The sequence below is a fragment of the Gigantopelta aegis genome, chromosome 10 (assembly GCF_016097555.1).
Source record: "Gigantopelta aegis isolate Gae_Host chromosome 10, Gae_host_genome, whole genome shotgun sequence".
In the NCBI taxonomy this organism is placed as follows: domain Eukaryota; kingdom Metazoa; phylum Mollusca; class Gastropoda; order Neomphalida; family Peltospiridae; genus Gigantopelta; species Gigantopelta aegis.
This window is the reverse complement of record NC_054708.1, coordinates 70,625,517-70,647,834: the sequence shown is the minus strand read 5'-3', so window position 1 is coordinate 70,647,834 and position 22,318 is coordinate 70,625,517. Positions and strand designations below refer to the sequence as shown.

The 22,318-nt window shown below is 36.0% G+C and overlaps 1 protein-coding gene across 5 annotated transcripts in view; it reads left to right on the top strand.

The window, feature by feature from the left end:
* The window catches only part of LOC121383526, a 91,721-nt gene extending 69,845 nt beyond the window's left edge, over positions 1-21,876 (top strand). Inside the window, exons 4-5 of one of the 5 annotated variants that reach the window (XM_041513601.1) lie at positions 14,990-15,251; positions 21,386-21,876. In XM_041513601.1, the coding sequence (XP_041369535.1) occupies positions 14,990-15,251; positions 21,386-21,492 (369 nt within the window). In that variant the 3' untranslated portion in view covers positions 21,493-21,876. Of the gene's footprint in view, positions 1-4,433; positions 7,901-12,766; positions 13,409-14,989; positions 15,252-19,008; positions 19,233-21,034 lie in introns of those variants that run through there. The other 4 variants (XM_041513598.1, XM_041513597.1, XM_041513602.1 and 1 more) reach the window with 4 other exon arrangements.
* The last annotated feature ends 442 nt before the right edge of the window (positions 21,877-22,318 follow it).

The window sequence follows — 22,318 nt, the reverse complement described above, 5'->3', positions numbered from 1 at the left end:
TTCACTCGTAGTCATAGAATCATTATATCTTGAATGAATTCATATTTCATCTCTCTGTGTCAAAGGTCAAGGTCACATATACTAAAAACTAGAAATAATTAACTTCATTTCTCAGAAAATTACATCAATAATAGAATCATTATATCTTGAACGAATTCATATTTCATCTCTCTGTGTCAAAGGTCAAGGTCACATATATACTAAACAGTAGAAATAAGATGTCACTGCTGTACTGACTTCATTTCTCAACTGATTTCATTATAACATCACATGTAGGAATAGGATCATGATATGTATCTTGAATGAGTTCACGTTTTAACTTTTTGCATCAAAGGGAAAGGTCACTGTTACTAACAATAGAAATTATGTCTACTGACTTCATTTCTTATCCTATTTTCATAAAACATCACTATGACAAACTGTGAGGGGACTTCGAGCATTTTCAAAGCCGTTTTAGAAGATAAAGTTACGTGTGTAATGACAAAGAGGATGAATATCAGTTTCTACTTATTTGTCCATTGTACAAGTATATTCCACAATAGTTTAGAAAATAACTTAGTATGTCCTAATTCATTGATTTCTGTAATGATAATAATGGTATTAAGAAATTTAGCTTTGTAGTGCTATAAGGCATTTCAACTAGGGAATAATATATTATACATCTAAAGCTTCTCTTTAACATCATGATATTTACCTACCTGTTTCTTGATCACGAACAGGGACCTTATGGGTACTTATAGATATTTAGTCACACAAAATATAGGTATTTTATGACTGGTAATTTTTGTATAATTAATTTGTTAATTAGCCAGTTGGGCTGTAGAAATTTAGTTTTAGGAATAAAGAGGTAGTATGGATACCTAGAAGTAGGATGCAAAGTGAAAACAATCATTTGGTTTAATGACTGAGAACCATGGTTGGAGAGGTGGCTTGTGGTGCATCTTCTCCCTATTCTCCATCAGTACCGTAATTATGGCATTGGAGGTTCTGGGATTATGTACACTGTTATGACATCTGTCAGCCTTTCTGATATCAGTTTGTCTGGTGTCAGACGGTATCCATTCAGACCTTGATATGAACAACAATTGATGGGAGTGATTAATTGCTCCTCTATTGTAGATTAAGGAAAGCCATTTAATAATAATATAAAAAAAAGCCTCTATTTTATCGTCTTAATAATATCAATGGTGTGTGTGTTTTGTCACATTTGATTCAGTGTGTTTCTTTTTCAACTGGTACCATACTAACCAGGCCAAGCTTCAGTGGGTTTTGGACCTAAAAGTAACCCAGTGATAAAGCACTCGCCTGATGCATGGGTGGTCTAGGATCGGTCCCTGTTGGTGGACTCAAACGAGTCAAAGGCTATTTTTTGTTCCAGACAGTGCACCATGACTGGTATATCAAAAGCCATGGTATGTGCTGTCCTGTCTGTGGTATGGTGTATGTAAAAGATCTCTTGCTTCTAATAAAAAAATGTAACAGGTTTGACATCCAATATCCATTGATTAATAAATCAGTGTGCTTTAGTGGTGTTATTAAACAAAACAAATGTTTTTAGTTTTTTTAAATCATTCCTAAATGGAAAGTTGTTTTCATCTTTGTATTCACAAGAGATGTTGTGCTGTATTCATTTTGCCACATTGCATAACTATTGTTCTTATCATTGTAAATGTATGTATGGTAACAATTAACATAATTGGATGCCCTTTGTTAAGTTTGTATTTGACCACATATTATATGTGGATATTAATTAATATTGTCTGATTCCACTTGAACTTACACATTGGTATCTAGTTTGATAATGATTCCCGATGAATTTACCCTTTACTGATTAATGAGACTGTCTTGTGTCTGTGCCATTGTTGAAACATTTCCATCTGACGGAGTCTTTTTAAAAAATATATATAAAGTTACATATTAAATTTTAGGGGGTTTAAAACATCAATGACTGTATATTGAATGAGTTTTAAGTCATCCTAAGGATAGTAGTAACTCAAACTTCTATTTTATTTTCCAATGCACACACACACACACACACATTGTGGGAAATAAAATGCAATTTGGGCTACTACAGGCATTCCTAGGATAACCAGAAAGATTGATATTTTCAACACAAAACATTTTTAATATTGCCGTGTATTAGCCAAGTGTCGAAGTCTAGAAATACTTTCCTGAAGAAAAGAAAGAAAAGCACAAGGCTATTCGGTTACAGTATTATTGAAATCAATACTATATGTACAACTGGACCAAAGATGACCTCAGGTTTTACACAGGGCCGATGATTTTGTACTAGATATTTAGAGTCAAACTAAGCCATCAGCTTATCCAAGGAGTCGGCTAATACACGGCAATATACAGTATGTAATTTTACTGCAATGTTAAAATGGAAGCACTCAGGACAATCTCTTTACAGAATGTGCTCATAATTCATTTGTAATTTTCATGTGGAGACTGTGCTTTGTAGTGTTTTCATATTACTGTGTCTTTTGGAGATACAAACACCTTCAAAAATCATAAAACACAGTGTTTGAACCAAAAAAAAAGATGAAAGAATGTTCTGTTTGATTATTATGTGTGTGTTTGAAGTGGCATTTGTATTGATGGGTAGTTCCCTCTTATTTTTGGAGTCTTTTAACATGAAGATTTATATAGTATGGTAAAAAGTTTTTTTTACTATAGATGTCATGTGGTAATAAAATATATGTACATGTATTTAAAGGATTTAGTTGTATGTTTTAGACAAGTGAAAAGTTACTTGGACAAGCATAATGCCCCTTGTTGGTTATCCGGTGGACAAGTAAAAACTTATAAAGCAGTATCATAATTTTGAGCAAGTATTGTCCTTCAATAAAACAAAATAATGATCGACGAAGAAACAACAAAACCCTGGCGAAAAGGCCAGTACATGTGATTTCTTGTTCAATTGTCAAGCTTTAACAGTCACAAACGTAATATTAACGGTCATTTTCTGTTGAAGCAGTGTGATGCAGAACATTATAAAATACATAATTAAAATAATTTTTGATCATATGCAGTATGCACATTCTTATACAATATCTATTGCTAGAAATTGTAGACCACCTTTGCGTTCTTTGCCCTGGAAAGTTTCCTGTCTGCATGTATTCATTTAAGACCCGAGCAAGCCTGATGTGTTGCGAATGGCTCAACAACCAACATATCTTTTAACAGGAATATTTACCTTTGTAAAAGATTATATTCTTTCAAATCCATATTTAGATCATCCAGTTTCTGTTGTGAGTGGGCTTGTTCACCCCTGCCAACCCCTGCTTCTGACGTCTGTGATAAGTGGAAATATTGGCGGAGAAGTAGATTTTTTGCAGAAGATACTACTTAGCCAACTCTTTTGGAGTAATAGTAATAGATGGTCATAAATTGACATGATACATAAGCAACAATCCATCATGTTACTTAGTGTGCAAGAAAGTAGTGCTATATTCAAATCTATTTCCTCTCTTTGTTAGTAAATTCGGAATAAATTATAATTATTATGTTTTATTTTTATTGCTATTCATATTGTAAAATGTTAGGAGAGGCCTTAATATACTAGCAGGCTATCACCTTTTGGCCAGTCCTCAAAGTGCTACTGCTTTTGAACGGCAATAAATACTATTTAAACCAAATCTGTCCAGAATTTCATTACAAGTATTAACTCCTGTGTTAAATTTGTTTTATCCACTGAAGATTCAACTGCCCTTCTGGGCACACATTTTGATTTCACTAAAAGCCTCTATGCTGGAAGAAGGAACTCTATAATACATTTGCAAACCTATTGGGCAAACCTATTGCAAAAGGATTGGGCACAAGTTATTAAACTGATGAAGCCCACCCCCCCCCCCCCCACCCCCACCCCCCCCCCTCTGGTTGATAGTATACCTCTCATGCATTACCTTCCAGGCAGATTCGTGTGTCTCCATATTTTTAAAACATATTTCATCATAAAACCAATGAAATGGTAATGATCCTTGTAAATAAAAGCGCAGACCCTAGTTTCAGCCCATGAAAAGGAAGAAGTTTAGTTAATCTATAAATCTGCAACACATTTCAATAAGGTCATGACAGAGTGAAGCTAAAGTCAGTGGTGTTTAAACAGGAAAATACTGACAAAAAATAACTAAATATTGTCTTGGTAACCATTACTTCTCAGAAGAACATGCATTTTTAGAATAATAAAAACTGCATTTTGGGGTATTGCAAAAATCTGGATAACCAGAACCACTTCATGTGTACAAAAATTAATAAAATATAAGTACTTGTAATTTAAATTATCAAAAACATCTTTAATAGTGAAAAATTTGTCATAGTGTTTTAAATCGGGGGTCTGTCACTTTAATATGGTCATTAACACATATAATGACAACATCATCAGCAGTAGTAACAGCTCTCGTCTCATGTATGATCAATATTTGTTTCAGAGGGCAGCAACAGCTGCTGATGATGGAGTTGTGGTGATCCCGCAGGACATGCCAGCAGCCATGGAAACGGCCGGTCTGGTGTTCGGGGCGTCCCGCAGACGACAATCCAACTACTGCTGCTCCATCTGTCACAGAAGCTACACGCTGCTAGCCAGTCTGAGGAGGCACGAGATCTCACACAAGTGGTCGATCATGTGCAGGAAGTGCACCATGTTCTTCAAGACCCACGAGGAGCTGAAGAAGCACAATGACCGGAAGCACGCCAGAGTTGTCTGCTCGCTCTGTATGAAGTCATTTTCGTCGAGCGCCGTGCTCAGAACTCACCAGAAACTGTGTGTGAATCGCGCCTTCCAGGAATCTGAAAATCAGTTATAGCAAGGCTTATATATAGAGAATCGCTACAGTGGAACTCCTCTAAACCGGACACCCTTGGGACCAAGCAAAAAGTCCAGTTTCAAGATGTATCCAGTTCAGAGAGGTTCTCTTCTGCACAGATATTTAAAAAGGAACCATGAAAAACGTTCGGTTTTGAGGGAATTCTGGTTTACAGAGGGTCCTGTTTTGAGAGGTTTCACTGTAGTTAATGATGTAGGATATTGGCTTTATTCTGTGACGGTAAGAATGGGAAATTCTGCGAGGCTTGCCAAGTGGAATTTCTCATTTGGCCTGAACAGAATAAATCTGATATCCTACATGTGTATCATTAACTAGTTATTATCTTTATTCTGCAGACCATAAAGATTAAGGGAAGAAGCTATTATTTCTGTTATTTCAGCTACATTGTACAATGACCTAGAGGTCAAATGAGCAATTTTGTAATGTAGCTATGCTACTATACTATACTATACTTTGCTTTAGCCATCATCGTAATCTGTCAATAGAAACAACAGTTGCAGGATAAAAATAAATATTTGTGAGAAGCAGCTATTACAACAATTCACAGAGCTTAGTAAAATTAGGTATAATAGTGGGGTGGTCTTAATATTGAATTGTTAGCTTTAATAGTGATGATTGTCGAGTACATATTGCTTGTGAATCTTATGGCCTCTCCATCCATCCACCTCTGGTTGTTGTCATCTCAAGTACCAAAATAATAGGTGATGACAGCGAATTTACATTTACATTGAACTGCCAGGATAACTGAGTGTCAAGTTGATATCATTTGTTTGTGAGCCTGGACCAGTCATTATTCTTAATTATTACACTAGAGATTAACAACTGTCTCAACATTTAACATCCTTTCAGGGTTTCTGGGATGTCCATCGTTGCAAATGTAATATAACACGTGACTGTTTGCTGCTAAATGTAGCAATTATTTCTGTGAAAAAATAAAACTACAATTGCCTTTATTTTTATGAAAATGCTTTCGTCTGTGCATTGTTGTGCTGTTATTCAACTGTTACTTCTTTTCAACATTATTATGTAGAAGTTATATAACTTATATAATAAAACCATGTGGATTTCTGGTGATGATTGAAAAGTTGAAATCTCCAACTGGCCTTAGTATTTAAAATGTTATAAACTAGCCCCCTCCTATCCCCCTACTCCCCTCTCCAAAGTCATTTGCTAGTACAAAAGTAATACATGTATCTTTTCCTACAGCTAAATGAACATAACACTGCTAACATTTAACAACTTGTTTGAGTAACAAGTGTTATTAACTTTTACATGAGGCAAGTTTTTACCATGCTGAATATAGTTTGTCACCTATGTGACATGACACTTGACAGGTAAAGTTGATGTCATATTTGTGGGTCAAAATGTATTGATTGGAACCATTTGGTCTGATTTTACTGATTCTAATCCATGAAAGTGGGGTTGTCTTAGAACCGGAGTATTTTTGCTAGAAAATAAAAAGGAAATATTCTTGTCTTTAAAATACTGGTCCCTAATTCACTAAACTCTCACAACTTTGCGATCTCGCAGTGCAATGCTAAAAGAATTGCAAAGAGGATGCTTTAATGTCTAGCAGAGCCTAAGAGACCTTTGTGAATTAGACCCTAGTTATTTTAGTGAGGTGGTCTTTAGGTGGGGTTTTACAGTAATTTGTAGAAGAGTATTTAATTCTAGATGGTCTCCATTGCCAATCAGTATATACGGTTGATGAATGCTACGAATGTACAAGTTTGTGGCAAATATACCTGACAAGAAAGTTTTGTCTTTTTAATAATGCTGTACTTATTGTTCGTAAGACGTTAGTTTTAACGTGGATGCATCATCTTGGATCTTGGTATCTAAATTGTGACTTGAAACAAAGAAAGTGCTATCCTTTGTAAACACCAGCAATATAACATATAGTCCAACTGGAAGGGACTATAGGTTTCATCTATAAAAAAAATATTTTTTAGAAAGCCTTGAGATATTGAGTTGTCATTTTGTGTGTATAGCTTTATCATGTACTGTTACAGATCAAGTCCGACTTTCATTGCGATTTACCCATTTTTGACAGAGTTATGGCCCTTGTACTTGAAATTTTGTGAATAGCTTTATCACATTGTCTTACACATCAAGTTTGACTTTCATTGCAAGTTATTCATTTTTCACAGATTTATGAAAATTAGTTTTCCAGACCTTTTTGCAATGCCTGAAGATACTGAGATAGAAATTTGTATATAGCTTTATCATGTACTGTTATAGATCAAGTTTAATTTTCATGGCGATTTACCCATTTTCCACCGAGTTATGTCCTTTGAATTTAGGAGATATTCTTATTTTTGTCAATGTTTTACTTTGATTAATTTTTAGACTACTTTTCAGGGGAGGTAGGAACCATGTTAATTTAATTGGATATAATGTTACAACATTTGTTTTTAATCATTTGTTAGTGTTCTTTTACAAAAGGTTTGACCATATGTGAACTTCGAGCAAACTTGCAGAAACACATAGATTTTTAACTGAAAGCAAAAGAAATTATTTTAGTTTTTAAAACATTCATACTGAATGTAATTTTTATTGTATTATTTTTAAAGATAATGAAATTGAATGTATACTGAACTCCAATGAACATGCACCAGTCTTATTTGTAGATAAAATAAATAAAAATGATATACATGTATTCTGGTACACAACAGATAATCCCAAAATTGTATACATGGGTTAGAGTGCTAGGGTCTGAATACACATGCTAAATTTCATGTTTTACTAGGTTTTTTAATCTAAAGTGTTAATGGTCTTTCAACTGTTTTCACACAGTATTACGTGCATTTTGTGGTAATCTCGTACATGAGATAGTACTATTAAACAACTAAAAATCGGGTAGTGTGTTTTCAGTGGAGTTTGGTATATTTTGACATTCTTTGTTATCTAGTAGTCTTGGAATAAAGTGCTCCTACTGGCTGTAGCTAGTGGCAATTTCACTATTAGCTCAGTTGATAGAAAAATAAAGTTTGTTTTATTTTAACAACGCCACTAGAGCACATTGATTTTTTATCTTATCATTGGCTATTGGACGTCAAACATATGGTCATTCTGACACTGTTTTTTAGAGGAAACCCGCTGTTGCCACATAGGCTACTCTTTTACAACAGGCAGCAAGGGATCTTTTATTTGCGCAGGATAGCACAAACCATGGCCTTTGTTGAACCAGTTATGGATCACTGGTCGGTGCAAGTGGTTTACACCTATCCATTGAGCCTTCTGGAGCACTCACTTAGGGTTTGGAGTCGGTATCTGGATTAAAAATCCCATGACTCGACTGGGATCCGAACCCAGTGCCTACCAGCCTGTAGACCAATGGCCTAACCACGACGCCACTGAGGCGGGTCAGTTGATAGAGTGCTCGACTCTCTTATTGAGGGTCTGTGGTTCAAATCTCAGTGGAGATTGATTTTTCTGTTACATTTGAAGCCAGTGTAGGGACTGGGTGTGTTCTTAACACAAGAATACAATTATAACCCAGTCAGAATCAGTAACAGTTCAACTGGCCCACAACTCTGGGATGTGGGTTCATTTTAGGGGGCAGTATGTAGTAGTATTGGTAGAAATTTCCCATTTAGCTCAGTTGGTAGAGCACTACCAGCCTTGGTGGCGCAGTGGTTAAGCCATCGGACTACAGGCTGGTAGGTACAGAGTTCGCAGCCCGGTATCAGCTCCAACCCAGAGCGAGTTCTTAAGGGCTCGGTGGGTAGGTGTAAGGCCACCACACCCTCTTCTCTTTCACTAACCACAAACCAACTAACAACTGTCCTGAACAGACAGCACAGATAGCTGAGGTGTGTGCCCAGGACAGCATGCTTGAACCTTAATTGGATATAAGCACAAAAATAAGTTGAAATGAAAATGGTAGAGCGCTGATCTCTCATACTGAGAATCCATGGTTCAAATCCCCTCACTTGAGGTTATTTTATCTGTTACAATTATAACTCAGTCAATGTTTATACTGTACCACATTAAGATAGACTGTTCACTAGGCATTAGTTAAGATATTTGCCTGTAATAATGTGGAAATTGGGTTATGATGGATAATCGGGTTGACAAATTATTAGCATACATTTCCAAATAATTAAATTTGCGTTACATTCATTAAAATATATAACGTCATCCCATTAGTCCAGCTGTAGCAACGGGAGTTTGTTCATTTCTCGTCAGAGAACGTCATGTTCTATTGGTAATTTGTCTTACTGAGCATTATTGTTTTAACCAAAAAAATAATTCAAAATAAAATATGAACTTTTAATGTTATTATTAGTAAGTATGTTTCAAATTTAATTATAAGTATTGTCTGTTATTTCTTTTACGTTTGCCAATTCACATAGTTTGTGGTTGATTTTTTTTGTTCATACCCCAATTGGTTAGTGAGAGAGAAGAGGGTGTAGTGGCCTTACACCTACCCACTGAGCCCTTAAGAACTCGCTCTGGGTTGGAGCTGATACCAGGCTGCGAACCTTGTACCTGTTAAAAGAAATAACAGACAATCCTTAACAGACAATCCTTAATTAAATAGGTTTTACTGAATTTAAATTAATTTTTTTTGTTTTCTTAAAATAGCAAGTATTTGTATTTAACCAACTGACAAGATGCTCAGTTTTTAAATACTAGTCTGCAGTGTGTATTGTCCAGTATTTGTATATCTGTAGCAAATATCAACTTATGTATCTGTATTGGTGTATAACTATGTATCTTGCATATCTGGTATTTTGTTTCGATAAACTCATTTGTTTAATAAAGTAAACTATTTTTCATTCTTGATTTAATTTCATTTGGAATTCCTCAGTCAATTGCACATAAGAATTACAAGCTGTGTAGTTAAAAGTTTGTTTCCTTTAACGACACCACTAGAGAACATTGATTCATTAATCATCGGCTATTGGATGTCAAACATTTGATAATTTTGACATATAATTTTAGTGAGGAAACTTGCTTAATTTTTCCATTAGTATCAAGAGATCTTTTATATACACCATCCCATAGACTGGATAGCACATACCACAGCCTTTGATATACCAGTCGTGGTGCACTGTCTGGGACGAGAAACAGCCCAATGGGCCCATCGATGGGGATCAATCCAAGGCCAACCGTACATCAAGTGAGTGCTTTACCACTGGGCTACATCCGGCTCCAATCTGCGTAGTATGCTGACAAATCATAAACCAGTAATGGTAGTGTGCTAGTTAAGCCATCAAACTGCCCCCTCCCCCCAGAAGGTACGGCCCTGCAGGCTACACCTTTTGGCATCAGCTCCCACCCAAAGTGGATTTCAATGGCTAAATGTACTGACAATATGTCAGTAACCACTAATAACAAACCATTAACTTATTGTCTTGGACAGATATTCCAGATAGCTGAGGTGTTTAAACTGAATTTAAGTGATAAGCACAAAATTGAAAGTTACATTAGCCTGCATTACACACACTGAATCATCCACTGTTCAGTAAATATTTCAGTAATGACATGTATTTACAGATTATTTACTTCTAACCCGCTTACTCTGATGGTAAGAAAAGTTTTTGTTTAACAACACCACTAGAGCACATTGATTTATTAATTATCGGCTATTGGATGTCAAACATTTGGTAATTTTGACCAAGTCTAAGAGAGGAAACCTACATTTTTCCATCAGCAGCAAGAGATCTTGTATATGCACCATCCCACAGACAGGATAGCACAAGGCCTTTGCTATGCCAGTTGTGGTGCACTGGTTGGAACGAGAAATAGCCCAATGGGCCCACTGACAAGGATTAACGATAAACTGACTGCAGATAAGGCGATCGCTTTACCACTGGACTACATCACTATAACCACTAATAACAAACGATTAACTCAATGTCTTGGACAGATATTACAGATGGCTATAAGGTGATTGAACTGAAATTAACAGATGCTGGTAAGCACAAAAGTTAAAATGAATTTCTGCATTAGCCTGCATTGTACACACACTGAATTATCCACTGTTCAGCAAATAGTTCAGTTAAAAAAGTTTGTTTTGTTTAATTACACCACTAGAGCATATTGATTTATTAATCATCGGCTATTGGATGTCAAACATTTGGTAATTCTGACATAGGTTTAGAGAGGAAACCAGCTACATTTTTCTGTCGGTAGCAAGGGATCTTTTATATGCACTATCCCACAGACAGGATAGTACACACCACAGCCTTTGAAATACCAGTCATGGTACACTGGCTGGAATGAGAAATAGTCCAATGGGCTCACTGATGAGGATCGAGCATAGACCGACTGCACATTAGGCGAGCGCTGTACCACTGGACTATGTCCCGCCCCGTCATAACCAATAATAACAAACCATTTAACTAATTTGTCATGGACAAATATTCCATATAGCTAAGGTGTTTGAACTGAAATTAAGATATAAGGACACAAATCCAAGTTGAAATGAATTTCTGTGGTTCCATTCAATTCCATAGCGCCATACCCAAAAATTTCCTTTCTAGCAGAAACACTGGCTTGGTAAAGGGTTAGTTAGTGTGTTAATGTCGCATGGTACCAGAATGTATATCTAACATGTAGCTGACTGGTAAGAATTGGTAAAGAATGGATTTAATGCAAATGTTCATGAATGTTGGCTGCTTGTGAAACTGAACAAAAATGGTTCCTGAATGCTTAAAAAGGTTTGTGGCAAAAGCTTTTTTGTCTAGAATCTTTGTACTTTTTAATGATGCAGTGATTCCAGCATTGTGGTATTTATAGCTTAAATGGAGCAATGATTAAGTCACAGAGTTATCATAATCCAAATCATACTTCTGCACAAGGCAGAGTCAAAAGAATGTTTTGATGGGGTCGTGTCCAGCTGGGTCTAAGTTCGAGGCACACCTGACTTTTGATAGAGTCTTGTCATTGGTGATAAATGTGAGTGTGTTTGTTGTAAACAAAATTAGTTTCATGTGGGGAAAAACTGTTTGCAATTTCATTTAGTACCACTGTGTCAAGTAGCCTTGTGCTTGAAACATGTATGGGGTACCTGTAAAAAAAAGTTGTGAGGAACTAGGTTAGTCATAGACACTACCCATTATCTCTGAAATGAGCAGCTTAACCTCCACGTTTTTCTGATTTAATTTAAGGGTGAGCTAGGGGCAGTAGTATTTATATCTGTGGTGTTTATGTCGATTGATACACTGCAGGTAGGAGTTTTAGACACATGTTACTATTGTTGTGTATGGGATTTGATTTGGTGGTATATCCACCCTGTTGGGTGCTTCATCTGTAGAACTTCCAGTCCCAAAGATGATAAATTCTCCCTACTTTTTCCATAGGACTCCCATTCCCCATGATGATACATCCTTCCTACTTTATCCATAGGACTTCCATTCCCCATGATAATACATCCTTCCTACTTTGTCCATAGGACTCCCATTCCCCATGATGATACATCATTCCTACTTTTTCCATAGGACTCCCATTCCCCATGATAAGACATCCTTCCTACTTTATCCATAGGACTTCCATTCCCCATGATAATACATCCTTCCTACTGTGTCCATAGGACTTCCATTCCCCATGATAATACATCCTTCCTACTGTGTCCATAGGACTTCCATTCCCCATAATACATCCTTCCTACTTTATCCATAGGACTTACATTCCCCATGATAAGACATCCTTCCGACTTTATCCATAGGACTTACATTCCCCATGATGATACATCCTTCGTACTTTATCGATAGGAGGACTTCCATTTTCCATAATAATATGTCCTTCCTACTTTGTGGATACTGGTTTTGTATCTATACTCGTCCACTCTCTTCACATTTTTACCCATTACCTTACACCATGTTGTGATGACCGTCTGGTCCCACAATGACAAATGCTGATTATATGGTAATAAAGTATTTAGCATTAAGTGTTTACTTTTTATCTAGTCGGTATATTTCTTTCAGAACACTCTAGCATCAGGGAATCAAACCGATGCCGAAGAAGTGACGGCAACTCCTGAGTGGAATGCCGAAATCTTGAACCATTTTGACATGACGATTGGAAAACGGCAACGTCAAGCAAATTACAAATGCGACGTTTGCGACAGAACCTACACACATCTGAAGAGTCTGACCAGGCACCAAGTGTCGCATGTGTACTCCATCATGTGCAGAAAGTGTACATTGTACTTCAAGTCGGAGGATGAGCTGAAATCCCACAACAAAAGGAAACATTCTCCCACCAGTTGTAATATCTGTGGGAAATCCTTTTTCTCAACGGCCAGGATGAAACATCACCAAAGAACATATCATTCTATGTGATACTGATCAACTTATAGCTGAATATGTTCCAGTTGTTTTAACAGTCATGATTTAGTTAGCATATTAAAGTTTTATATCTGGTGTACGTCAACTTTTTGGATGCAGAAGATCAATTGACCTGATTTACTAGGGTCACGACAAGTACCAGAAGCAAATCCGAGTCAAGCATGATTCAAGTTCATGTACTCGCAAAGAATTTTACTGGCGAAATGTTCATCTCATTCCTTATTGAACATGATCATATAGTTTGTTTTCTGTCATAGGGCATTCTAGTTGATAGGTTTTCATTATTAAACTTGTCTTGAGCATTCAGTGTTTACATATCGTTATTTATATATTTTATTGTCATTATTTATACATGCATGTGTGTGTGTGTGTGTGTGTGTGTGTGTGCGAGAGAGAGAGACAGAGATAGACAGAGAGGAAGATGAAAAGACATAGATAGGGAGAGAGAGAAAAAAGGAAAGAGACAGAGACTGGGAGAGAGATATTTTCACAATATATTTGTTCTTAATGGGTTTCTTGTCAGTGGGCCCATTAGGCTATTTCTCGTTCCAGCCAGTGCCCCATGACTGGTATATCATAGACTGTGGTATGTGCTATCCTGTCTGGGATGGTGCATAGAAAAGATCCCTTGCTACTAATTGAAAAATGTAGTGAGTTTTCTCTCTAAGTATAACCAAATGTGTGACATCCAATAGCCAATGATTAATAATAATGTGCTTTAGTGGTGTCGTTAAACAAAACAAACTTTAACTTGATGGTTTGTTTGTTGGTTTTGTTTAACAACACCACTAGAGCACATTGATTAATTACTCATCAGCCACTGGATGTCAAACATTTGGTAATTCTGACTTGTAGTCATCAGAGGAAACCCACTACATTTTCCTAATGCAGAAAGGAATCTTTTATATGCACTTCCCCACAGACAGGAAAGCACATACCACGACCTTTGTCCAGTTGTGGTGCACTGGTTGGAACGAGAAAAAACCCAATCAGGTGAATTGATCCACCAAGGTGGTTTGATCCTGCAATGCAAGCACCTCAAGCGAACACTCAACTGACTGAGCTAAATCCTGCTCCTTTTAACTTGATGGGTATTTGTCATTGATTGGGGTATGTATAGTTCATCTGGTAGCATCGGATTGCTAGGAACTTGTGCAGTGGTGACAGAGTAAGAAATCAAAATAAATGAAATCGTATAGAGTTAATCGTTCCACTGTCCCAAGGGTTTCTAGTGCACCCGGAGTGCTTGCTGAAGACAGAAATGTGACAGGTAAAGACAGAAATGTGACGGGTAAAGACAGAAATGTGACAGGTAAAGACAGAAATGAGTGTAAAAGGAAGAATAAAAGCAAAACATTTAACGACAAAGGTTAATTCACAGAGGATTCATCACAAGGTTTTTTTAATATGTAAAATATCAAACAGTCTATGTTAATTGGTATTTGTCGAGGCTCTGATTCAACAAATACTGATTAACTAGACAAGGTTGTTATTTTACCTATTCCAGAATATGAGTTATGAATTCTATTTATCCTATAATACTTTGAAATAACATTTTAATTTGATATTTAGTAAATCACACTTCTAAAGACGCCATCATTCGTAATGTAACATCATCATGATTAGCACAAATGTTGTTTGACATCACACAACTAAATCTTATTCTCAAGTATACAGATCTTGTTGGCTTGTCAACAAATGATCCATTGACAGCAAAACATCAATAACCGGATTAATAATACAAAATGTCAAATGCCTTTCTGACATTGATGTTATGGGTAAGTTATAGGATAAATCTACATGTAATTGTGTTGTATTCTTTTCATGGTAGATTGACTTTCTTCTTTCTTTTCCCCACAGGTGGACAGCATGTTGCCGTCGATGGGAATAGATCCTGCAGCTATTCCGCTGTCTTCTCTGGTGGATGACAGGAATCTGTTGGAAGCTGAGATGAGGGCCAGATCCAGTCGAGACCCGGCGGGGACACTTCTTAATTTGCTCATTGATCTAGTCTTCAGCCCCACCGAGCTGGCAAACTCTAATGGACTCGGTCTCAGGTTTCGACACTCGGAAGATCCAAACAAGAAACCACTAGATCCTGCCAAAGTGGATGCCATCAAAGGTGTGTATATTTACTGATAGGTTGCTATTAACTTAAACAGAACTCACCGTTTAAAGGGAGCTATCAGTCTTGCTCCCCTGAGATTAGTTCCAGGAGACTTAAACAGACCTCCCTGTTTAAAGACAGCTACCACTTGCTCCCCATCATCCATTCTCCCCCAAGACTAGTTTCAGGAGAGTTTATTTTTAATATCCTTTAATGTGAATGTTTTTAAAATAGTACTACAAAAGTATTAAATAGCAATGTTCAATACAGTAATACAATAATATCTTAAATGGCTTCCCATAAGCTAAGTTAGGGGAGCAATTAATTACTCCCTTCACAGTGTTTCTGCCAGAAAGAAATTTTTGGGTATGGCACTATGGAATTGAATGCAATCACAGTCAACAGGGGTATGGGGGGCCTCCCCCACAAAGAAAATGGGTTACATTTAGGGTTAGGGTAAAGAAAATCATACAATAATGATAAGAGTAATTAATTTTGTAAAATTTGTCAGTTTTATTCAAGATGAGGTCTACTTAAAATTCTCAAAATTGCAAGTTATATTTTGCCATTTTTACATTTATTTGTAACAAATAACTACAAATTAATTATTCCACATATAACCTTTGCATAATTAACTCAAGAATATCAAAATTGTAATGTATAAATAGCAATTTCCTTAAGAATTCTTGGTGAAAAATAATTATGGTAACTCAAGAATATCAAAATTGTAATGTATAAATAGTGATTTCCTTAAGAATTCTTGGTGAAAAATAATTAACTTAAGAATATCAAAATTGTAATGTGATGCCACTTATATATAAACAGTGATATCCTTGAGAGGTCTTGGTGAAAAATGTAAACTATCCGGTAAAAAAAAAAAATCTTTATCACATATCAATTAAAATAACAGCCCTTGAAAATTCAGATCATCTTTTGATGGCAAATTGGTACCGATAATAACAAAGTAAATATCCCAGAATTATAAATATGCAGATGAATTTTGCAACAGTTTTTGCAGTGCCATCACACATTTAGAGGGCTGGATGCAAGTAAAATTCAAATTGTAGGTCAATTAGAGTGAGTTTTTGACGGTTTCATGAGGAGGTTTAAGGCCATTACACTCACTTCTTGCCCACTAACCAGCAATAACTACTGGTCGCCATTTACTCTGTTTGGACAGATCACCCAGGTTTGTGCCCAGGGCATTATGCTTGAATTTTATTTACATACATGCATTAAAATTAAGTTCAATAAAATCTATTCATTATTTATCATTAAAAACCAGATGGTCAGTCTTTGCTAATATTCTGCATTTTATTTCATCATATACAGGTACCGTAGTGTTCTCGGCAGAATTATATTTCACACAAATTTTAGTTTCCAATATTTTCTTTTAAAACTATAAAATTATTTTCACATTTATATTATGATAAATGTTCACTTGTATTTGCAATGTTACCGTAAGTCTTGATGACTTTGAAATACTGTAAACCGTATTAATATTGCGACATGTTTTTTTCGCGAATGTATACCTTAGCGCATGTTCGCGACGTGTAAATTTCGCGAACGACCGTTGACAGCTCAAAAAAAAAAAAGTGGATAAAGACAGCTCACTGTAATTGTTATGAAGTTATTGTCTGTAAATCAATATTCTGTTATCCTACATCAAGCAATTGTGCCTGGTACAGAGTCTATAGAGGGGATTAGGCCCTACCCACCTCACCTGTATTAGAATCACAACTCACAGTTTCAGTTGTTAACTGTTAACACCCTTTGGTAGATAAAACAATAAACGATTAGTCGCCATCGATTGAAGTTACATAAAACAATTAACGATTAGTCGACATCAAGTAGAACTCGTGTATAGGCTGTGCCTGTTGAGTGAATCTTTTTGTGAATTTTATTCTCAATAAAATGTTTCAAAACAAAACAAATTACTTTAAGCACACTTCAAACTGGAAAATAGTGCGTGCATATTAATTTCGCGACATAAGGTTGGACGCGAACGACGCGAAATTTATACGCACACATTTTTTTTTCACGGTTTACAGTATCACATGAAGGTCATGAATATTTCAGTAATTCATTTTGAAAATATGTAAAAGGTCATACCCTAGTTTTTAAACACTAAGGCATAATTTTTTACTATTATAGCTGTTTTTGATAACTGAAATCATACTTTACTTAGATTTTATGGTTTAGATTATCAATTTCCGTACATTTGAAGTGTTTTTAGTCATCCTGGTGTTTTTAATATCACAAAATATTTTTCTCATATTTTTAAAAACACACGTGCGTCTAAGAAGCAACAGTTATGGAGTCAAGTTTTAGTCTATTTTTAAAGGGTATTTCCCTATTTTAAAGTCACAGACTCTTGTTTCACTCAGTTGTAACTTTATCCAAATGTGTTACAGGTTTGTAGATTAACTAAACTTTGAGTTAATTTTCATGGGCTGAAACTAGGGTCTGTCCCTTTAATACACATTACAAAACAAGAGATATTCAGCTGTATGTTTTGGGTCCAAGTTTTTAAAATTTAGAAAAAATATCTTACTGGCATTGTTGTTATAAAAATAACTAAAACATAATAATAAAATGACTTCACAGAACACATCATTATGACTGTGTATGGGATCTAGTTTAATTGAAATAATAACATTCATTACATGTGATCAACTAGTTTTCTTCTTCTTTTTTCACCCACTTGTAGATTACTAGTATTCACAAATAAGATAGCATTAGTCAAGATGTTATTGGGCATTGCCAGAAGAGAAAGTGAATTTAAAATAAGATTTTAATCACATTAAGGCTTGGTGTATCATTATATTCCCACCAGTAATTATAACACCCAGTAAAAATTATTTTTCCTTTTTAAAAAAAAAATTCCCAGTACAAGTGGGAAGTATTAGTATTTATTTTCTTCAATCTGAATGCTCCATCAGAAAAAATTTCAACTTCAAGTTTACAAATAACTGTTTCAAAACACAATTCTGACTCACTAAAAATTATATAATATTTTTTAGAAATTTTCTTTTTCAGAATTAATTTTTAAGATACGAAATAAAATCCTAATTACTACAAAGAAAATAAACTGCTGTTTTAAACTAGCATTCAGTTTAAGGGATAAATTCCATGTGGTAAAAACACCATAAAAATCCTTTATTATTAACATCATCATCATCATTCATTGACAGTAAGTCTGCTTATTTGATGGCAAGAAAAATCATCTCCTTATGAGTCTATGATGGCTTTTGTTTGGTTTTTGTTAGTGTTGAGATGGGGTGATACTGAAGTATTTGACTTGTATGAACGACAGTTTGGTTTTCGTTAGTGTTGAGATGGGGTGATACTGAAGTATTTGACTGTTGTATGAATGACAATTTAGTTTTTGTTGGTGTCAAGGAAACAAGATACACCTGAGGTATGCATAATTGAAGATTGGGGCCTGGTTTTGTTGGTGTTTGAGAGAGGATGGTGCTGAAGCATTCTACTGCTGTATATTTCTCATTCCAGCCAGTGCACCACGACTAGTACATCAAAGGCCGTAGTATGTGCTATCCTGTCTGTGGGATGGTGCATATAAAGATCCGTTGCTATTAACTGAAAAATTTTTGCGGGTTTCCTCTCTTAAAACTACTTGTCGAAAATACCAAATGTTTGACATCCAATAGCCGATGATAAATAATCAGTGCTCTAGTGGTATTGTTAAACAAAACCAACTTTAACTTTTCTACTGCTGTATAAATGACGACTGTATTTGGTTATCTTTCAGATTATCTCAGCACAGTCTGTCTTCAGAATCACTGGGTTATATTGTCGCTCAAGGACGTGAACCGGAAGTTTACGAACAAGTGTTCCTCAGCGCGTAGACCCAGATCTGATAAAGTTATATCAGTGTTGGCTCAGACCAAATACAACACAAACATGTAGAACGCCCAAACTACATAATTGTTGAACATTTTGAAATGATTCAGTCAAATATAATAGTCAAACCTGTTCTGGCAAGTACCCGTGTTGAGAGGCCGAATTTTGATACTCCCAAATTATTTAATATAATACAAACTGACCTGGGGCCTGTTCCACGAAGTGATCGTAGTACTGAGATCACCTTAAGTGCATACAGTAGTTATACAGTTACAGTAATCTTAGCACTAAGATCGCTTCATGGAATGGGGCCCATGATTAAACAGCCACCTGTGTTAAAAAGGCCACTTTTTAATACATCCCTTTGGTGGCGGCTTAATATAGGTTTGATTATACCAGAAACCCTCAAAATTGGAATTCCCTCAAAACCAGACTTTTTTCACCGTCTCCTTTTAAAATATCAATACAGAACATAACCTCTAAACCAGATAGCCCTCAAAAGATGACTTTTTACTTGGACGCGAGAGTGTCTGCTTTAGAGGGCTTTCACTGTATGATTTATTTAACCCCCATTTTTCAGTGGTTCTTATCCGAGAGGCTTAAAGACGCAGACCCTAGTTTCAGCCTGTGAAAATGGACACCAATTTTAGTTGAATAACAAACCTGCAACACACATTTGGATAAGATTATAACAGAAAGAAGCTAAAGTCTGTTATGTTTAAACAGGGAAATACCGTCTATAATAACTAGAGCTTGTCTCATTAACCATTACTTCTTAGACGAACGTGCGTGTTAGGAAACTAGGGTCTGTCACTTTAAACCTTGACCTATGCTCATATAAACCAGAATAGAATGGACAGTAAAATATATTGGAAATGATTCTATTTGCAAAAGCATTAAGTTTAAAGAAGAGAAGACTGAAATGAATGGTTAACATGAAATGCAAAGTTCAGTTGATCTGAACTCGAACTGATTTTGAACAGTCATAGCCCATTATCTTAAAATGTGCCCAAACCTGTTGGTCTGTCAAAAGCATGTACTGCCAGGACAGTAATGCAACCCCTGCAGTTAAGAAAATGTCCACAGCAAAAATTTCAAATATGAATGTAGTACATAGCAAAAAGTCCCTTGGAGAATGAAAAACTCCACAGCATTGCCAAGTGTCGTGGGCAATTACAGGGGTTGGTAATGGCCTTTAGTTTACATGCTGAAACGTTGGCATTTTAAGGAATAGTGATTCTTGCAAAATGTCTCATTATTTTGATAGACAACTGTTCTGTAGGCCTGAAGACTTGTTCCCCCCACTTGAGGATGAAAAAGTATGTTTTTGTTTGACCTAAATCAAGATAAAAATGTGGCTACACACTTTGGCCTCCCACTAGAGGTTGTGCCCCCCACCACCACCACTCCAGATATCGTTCGTATCGGCCTGTTCTGGTGTATTTTGTGTTTTGAAAGGTGGATGTTGTGATAGTTTGAAGCATTAGGTTTGGCCTGAATTTTAATGGTCACTACTATCACTCGAGTTACTGTGGTAGTGACATGCTGAATACTGAAAACCAGTTGTGTCGAGTTACTGTGGTAGTGACATGCTGAATACTAAAAACCAATTGCGTTGAGTTACTGTGGTAGTGACATGCTGAATGCTGGAAACCAGTTGCGTCGAGTTAGTGTGGTAGTGACATGCTTAATACTGAAAACCAGTAGTGTTGAGTTAGTGGTAGTGACCTGCTTAATACTGAAAACCAGTTGTGTTGAGTTTGTGTGTTAGTGACATGCTTAATACTGAAAACCAGTTGTGTCGAGTTAGTGGTAGTGGCATGCTAAATACTGAAAACCAGTTGTGTTAAAAAAGTGTGTGTGGCCACTAAAAACGAGTACGGTTCATTTATGCTAAAGACTGCGAGATTTCACAACACTGTGGTTTGTTTCAGACTATGTGCAGACTGTCCTCCTGCGGGAAGGTTGGGAACAGCTCTCGTCAAAGAAGCTGAACAAGAAGTTCACTAACAAGGTGTGTCATGCCAGACGTGACTTGAGGCACGGACACATCTCGTCATCTGGCCTCGGTGATGCCTGGACTTGACCCATCAGACCCTGGAGAATAACATCACATCCATGGAAGTGTTCCATCACATAACATGTTTCATTGCCATACTAAACCCATCAGTGACTGGAGAATAACATGTTTTATTGCCATACTAAAGCACAGGGTTGCCCTAACTCCATAACTGTTGCCGTCTTTGTGGTAATCACATTGAATAAAAGTCTTTGTTTTATTTCAGGACACCTCAAGTCTGTGTCCCTTCAAAATGGTTGGATTCTACTTCAAGAAAAGCAAATTAACAGAAAGTTTAACAACAAGCGCACAAATTCCAAGCACAAAAATTGACCACTTGTGAAAGTATTAAATAATGTGTAGAATGCATAAGTATCGCCACAGACCGAAATTAATATCTGCACCAAACATCCATGATTTTTTGTATGTATAGCTTCATCTAAGATATAGCTACAGACAGTCTGTTACAAAGCGAGATTGCACGAAAAAGACATGCTCTTGTGGTTGACTGCAAGATATGATACTGTTCTACAAACATCCAAGGGTGTTGGAGTGCTTGTTATAAATGTGTGTTAATCTAATGAACCTTACTTTGTTCCATCAACTGAGCTCTTATGACTTTTCACTTGTGTTATTACATTGTTATTCAGGAGAAATTTTTTTTGGTCTCAGTTTGTGATCTGTTTTCCGAAGCGTAATAAAGCAAGTTGTAGAAAAGCATGTGTTGGACTTGTAATTTAAATAATAGTATGATGATAATTACAAAAACAAGTGTATTGCAATTATAAGTATTTTAAATGACATTGTGAAATAAACTGACATTTCATGAAAATCCTTAACAATTAACAATTTCAAGACATACGCCTGGCTGCTCCTAGGTAATGACCAGGTCACCACTGCCATACATCCAATACAAAATTACACAATGAAAATCAATTACATTGTGACCTATAGTTAACCTGACAATCATGGGTCTGTGATGTGTAAATTAGCTACAAGTGCAATGGCTGTAAATAACTGTTAGTCGAAAAAGAGGTTAAAATTTGCTTAAAACCTGATTTTTGAGGATATGTAAGAAATAGAATAATACATCTGTGTCCAATTGCTTTCGCTTGTTAGATACATTATAAAACAACTCGTTGTGAGATAAATGGTATCT